The 4,870-nt window shown below is 62.1% G+C and overlaps 1 protein-coding gene across 2 annotated transcripts in view; it reads left to right on the forward strand.

Annotated features, from left to right (window-relative positions):
- The window catches only part of ADAMTSL2 (ADAMTS like 2), a 31,514-nt gene extending 29,622 nt beyond the window's left edge, over positions 1–1,892 (forward strand). The window contains exons 17-18 of one of the 2 annotated variants that reach the window (XM_053558388.1): positions 541–685; positions 1,142–1,892. In XM_053558388.1, the coding sequence (XP_053414363.1) occupies positions 541–685; positions 1,142–1,260 (264 nt within the window). In that variant the 3' untranslated portion in view covers positions 1,261–1,892. The remainder of the gene's footprint in view (positions 1–540; positions 686–1,141) is intronic. The other variant, XM_053558397.1, reaches the window with a different exon arrangement.
- Positions 1,893–4,870: the final 2,978 nt, after the last annotated feature.

Raw genomic sequence — 4,870 nt, forward strand, 5'->3', positions numbered from 1 at the left:
ACCCACCTCAGGCTGCCAAGGGCTCAGGTCCCAATGTGCCTGGGTGATGTGGGGTCACTATGCTGGGGAGTGGGAGGGAGCCACTGCCCTAGAGTCTCGGCAGGGCAATAGGGTAATTGGTGTCTGGTGAATCTCGGTGGGATTTTCTACGGGGGACATCTGGACGAGGGAGCCATGGTAGGGTAGTGGCCTCAGGAGATGCATCTGATTGGCTCACGACAAGTAGTCTGCATCCCAGACCCAGGAGGGTTGGAGCCAGAAGACCCAGCAGGAGATGAGGGTGGAAGGGACACCCTGCACTGGGCACTCATGGGGCAATGCTGAGAGTTAGTCCGGCCACCTGCCTGTGCCCATTCCTTCTGGTCACCTCAACTCAGTCCTGGAGCTGCAGGCTCTAGTTACAAATGGGCTCCACGTGTCCAGGTCCCCTGACACAGCAGTCTAGGAACTCAGGGGGTGGGGGGAGGTGGTAGGCAGCGTGGTGAGGGTCTCTGCCCCACCGGGTGGGGGACTTGGCCCATGCCGCCCATCTCCCCACAGTGCACCAAGACATGTGGAGTGGGCGTGAGGATGCGGGATGTCAAGTGCTACCAGGGGACTGACATTGTCCGCGGCTGCGACCCACTGGTGAAACCCGTTGGCAGACAGGCCTGTGACCTGCAGCCCTGCCCCACGGAGCCCCCAGGTGAGGAGGCTAGACCCAGGAGGACTCAGCAGAGATGGTGGGTGGTGGCACACAGGGGAAGGGAGGGGAGGGCTGGAGCAGGGTCCCAGGCCTGGGCACCTGGAAGAGGAGGAAGGTGCCAGGCCCTGAGTTACGGCTCTGGACATGCTAAATGGTGGGCAGTGGGGGGGGGGGACCTGCACACTTGCTGGGTTGTCTAGGCCTCCGGAGCGAGATGAGTGGCTCTGCCACACCCTTTGGGTGCACAGATTAAGTCTCTTGGCTGGGAACCAGAGAGCTAGGACTGGAGACCCACCTGGGGGAGGGGAGAGGCCTGCTGCCCTACACTTGGAAAAGGGGACGTGGGGCCCACCTGTCCAGGGGGTGCTGGCAGTTGAGAGGAGGTGGAGGGTCCTGTGGGGTGCTTACCCTTGGCTGCCTCCTGATGCGCCTGCCCACCGTGTGTTCTTTCCCCAGATGACAGCTGCCAGGACCAGCCAGGCACCAACTGTGCCCTGGCCATCAAGGTGAACCTCTGTGGCCACTGGTACTACAGCAAGGCGTGCTGCCGCTCCTGCAGGCCCCCCCACTCCTAGGCCGGCATCTGCAGCCCCTTTGAGACCGAGGCGGAGTGCCCCACCTTGGGGCTGCTGCAGATTCGGAGGGCCCTCCACAGATACCCTCCCATAAGGTGCCTGGGCTGAGAGCATGACCCAGAGCCCATGGACCTGTGCAGGGGCCCGGCGCTCGTCAGCCCCTCCCTGGACAGAGCTGCCCCTGAGGTTGAAACTTGGGCATCCTTGTGTGCGGCTCCTGGGTTTGTGGCAGCCCCCAGCAGTCCTCAGCCGAGGGGCCAGGGCCCATGGCTCAGCAGTGAGGTGGCCGTCACCCTGCCTGCAGTCCAGGCCCTCTCTGGGGAGACGGGGCCTTTTCAAGGAGCCTTGCAGGTGACCTCAACCCAGGAAGGTGTCGTGGGGCAGGGAGGGGCCCAGTGGCTGAGGAGGCCAGGTGCACTCCTTCCAGATGATTCTCTCTTGCAATGTAGCCTCTGCTCCGCCCCCCGAGCGGAGCCTGTGTGCGCGGCAGGGCCGCCACACTCCAGGCCCCAGTGAGAGGCACCCTCTCGCCCCCATACATGGTGGGGACAGTGGGCTTAGTCCCTGCAGCCACCGTCAGCGCTTGTCTGTGTATGTTAATAAAGTGGTCGTATTTATGGCGGCATCATGGGCTCTCAGTGGCCTCTGGCCCAAGGTGTGGGCAGCTGGGGGACTCAGGGGGCTGAGTGCAGCCACAAGGGGTCTCTCTAGCTCAGCGAGGCCTTGGATGAGCATGGACCATGGCACCTGCTCGGAGGGGACAACAGTCAGGCGGCCAGAGCAGGCAGGAGACAGTGGGACATCAGCCAGAGGCATTGGGGGCATCAGGACCTGGGGCAAGAGGCCAGATGTAGCTGAAATCTTAAGTCTGTCATCACCTGATGTAGGGCCTGAGGGGCAGGGGAACCGGAGTGGCCTGGAGGGACCTGGGGGAATGCTGGCCACCAGAGCCCCCAGGAGGAGAGCTCCCCTGGCGGGGGCGGAGACAGACTAGAGCTGAGCAGGCAGCCCGACCAGAAGGCAACACCCACCCTACCATGCCTGGGTTCCCGGAGGCCCCTGACCTGGCCCTGGGTGAGGGCCCTGGCAGCAATAGTGGCTTTTCCCAGATGAGAGGGTGGGAAGAGCACAAACGGGAGGACACAGCGAGATGGCTGCACAGAGCCTGGTGGAGAGACTGGGGGGTGAGGTGGGCCTGGGCAGCGCACTCATCTCTGGGCGAAGCAGGGCCACAGGAAGTGTCTTTTTGGGGCACCAACAGCAGGGAGGGGAGGGCTGACAGGCTGCTTACTACAACTCAGGGCCAACCTATCCCAGATGGGGACAGTGTTTCAGAAGGACAGCTTCCCAAGGACTTGGGGTTTGGGGAAACTGAGGCACCCCCCCATGTGTTCTTGTCTGTGTGTGCCTGGGCACCGAGGAGCAAAGCAGGCACCTGCCATCAGAGTTTCTTTTCAGTCCCTGAGTCCAGAAGTCAAGGCCTGTGATTGGCTTTCTGCAGTGCACCAGCCTGGCTCGGGCTGTGCTGAGTGCCCAGGCCCAGGGCTCTGGCTCGTCCTCTGCACCTCATCCGTGCCCACCGTCATCTCTGCTTTCCTCTTCCTCCCCCACCCTCCTTTCTGCCAGCACTTATTGTGCACTGACTGTATGCCAGGCCGTGTGCCATGCGCCCCATTAGCACCACCTGCTTCATCTTCCTAAGAGCCCCTGATGCAGGTGCCATCACTCAGCGTGTGGGTGTCAAAACAGGCCCAGGGAGGCACAGTCCCACGACCCAGCTGGTCACCCACAACCTGCTCTCCCAGGGCTCAGAGTCCATGCTCAGCACAGCTACCCAGGGAAATGCACTCAAGCACAGTTGCTGTGTGGGGCTCTCGCCTGGCAGCCCCCCGCCGGCCCTTCCCGGGAAGCTGCAGAGAGGGGTCTGGACCAGTGTATCCTGGCAGACTGAAGACTCATCAGGTAAGTGGGAAACACGTTTTATTGGCTTTGCTTTCCTTGGGGAGTCCCCCGCAGGCCCCCACAGTGGAGCCAGGTGAGCTGGCATGATGGGTGCTTATTTCTTTTTGGAGACCTACGTGTCTACACAGGGGACAGGGACAGGAAGGAAGGGAAGGGGAAACAGAACAGCGCAGAGGTGCTGCCTCCTGGCCCCCCACCCACCCACCCCCCAAGCTGATGCATCAGAAGCAAACTCCACTGGGAGGGTGGGACAGAGGAGGCTGGGGAGGGGGCTCAGGGGCCTGAGCTGAATCTGTCAGCATGTCCCAACCAGGCAGAAAAAAGGAAGAGAAGGGAAAAAGTGAAAATGCCAAAAATAGTTAAGTCTTCATCTGAGCCTCAGGGTGCTCTGGGATGAGAGCAGGAAGCCAGGCCCCTGGCCCCAAAGCCTGTCTCTTAGGAAGTGCCTTAGCTGAGAGCTTGTCTGCCCACCAGTCAGCCGAGGCAGGGCCCAGAAGACCACAGAGCCCTAGAGAGGGAAGGGCTGTGAGCAGGCAGCAGAGAGAAAAAATCCTTTTGCAGCAGAGCACATTGCACTCCCCAAGCTGGAGCCCTGGGCCAGGCATGTCTCTGGGTGCCACCCGCTGGGCAGTGTATTCTCAGCAGACAGAGGGAGCTGGGGAGTGGGTAAGGAGCCCTGCAGCCCTGAGCCCAGCTGGGGCTTGGTGGAGACTGGGCCCTGATGGGTCTCCACATGGCCTGTTGTGGCCTCGTGCCTGGCTCCCAGACACTCTGAGAAGCAGGAGGCAGGCCAGAGGGTGGCCATGACCCTGCTGAGAGCAGGACCCAAAGGGCTCTCTGACACCTGCCCCTCATCACACAAAGTGGGAGGTGGAGGCTGGGGGGAGCTGGGGGTCTCTGACCTCCCCCACTCCCCCAGCCTCAAGAGCCTCTTTCTTCCAGCTCCTGACTATCGGGGCAGTTCTGGCTGAGGACCGGGTGACATTTCAGCCTCTTCCCTCTCTCTGCACCTTCTTTCACCAAAAGCCCAGTCACTGGAACTGTCCCTCCCAAGGGGACCTGTCCCTGGGCGGAGCTCAACACACCCAGCATCTCAGCCCTGGAAGATGCAAGTGTGCATGTGTGTGCATGGTGTGTACCCGGGTGGATTGAGATGGGGGAGGGAGTCTGAGGGAGAAGGGGAGGAGAGAGGGAGAGAGAGGTAAAGAGGGAGCAGAAGGGGGAGAGGAGCACAGAGAGAGGGCTCCTGTGTTCAGGGTGTGGGGAGACTCCTTGGTCCAGGCTCTCAGGGAAGGCTGGGGCTGCAGGGCCCCTCGTGTCCACCCTGTCTTTGTGTAAGCAGAAGGGCTGGATCCCGGGAAGGGGGTCACACCAAGGTTAGGCTGTGCCACTATACTTCATGGTGGTCTAGTGGCCTCAGTGCCTGAGCACCCTGGCCATGCCTGCCTGCCTCACTTAGTGACCCCATGTCCCTTCCAGCCTGGCCCCAGCTGGCCCTACCCCTCCAGGGCACGCCTGCCCCTGCTCAGTGAGCCTCACCCCTGGGCTCCCAAGCCTGGGCCTGCATGAGGACAGGAATGTGGGTCCGGGCCCAGGGCTGGGCTGGAGCACCCTGGGAAGCCTGCCATGGTCTCAGGGTGCCCGGGCA

Source organism: Nycticebus coucang, chromosome 2 (genome assembly GCF_027406575.1).
Source record: "Nycticebus coucang isolate mNycCou1 chromosome 2, mNycCou1.pri, whole genome shotgun sequence".
Classification (NCBI taxonomy): domain Eukaryota; kingdom Metazoa; phylum Chordata; class Mammalia; order Primates; family Lorisidae; genus Nycticebus; species Nycticebus coucang.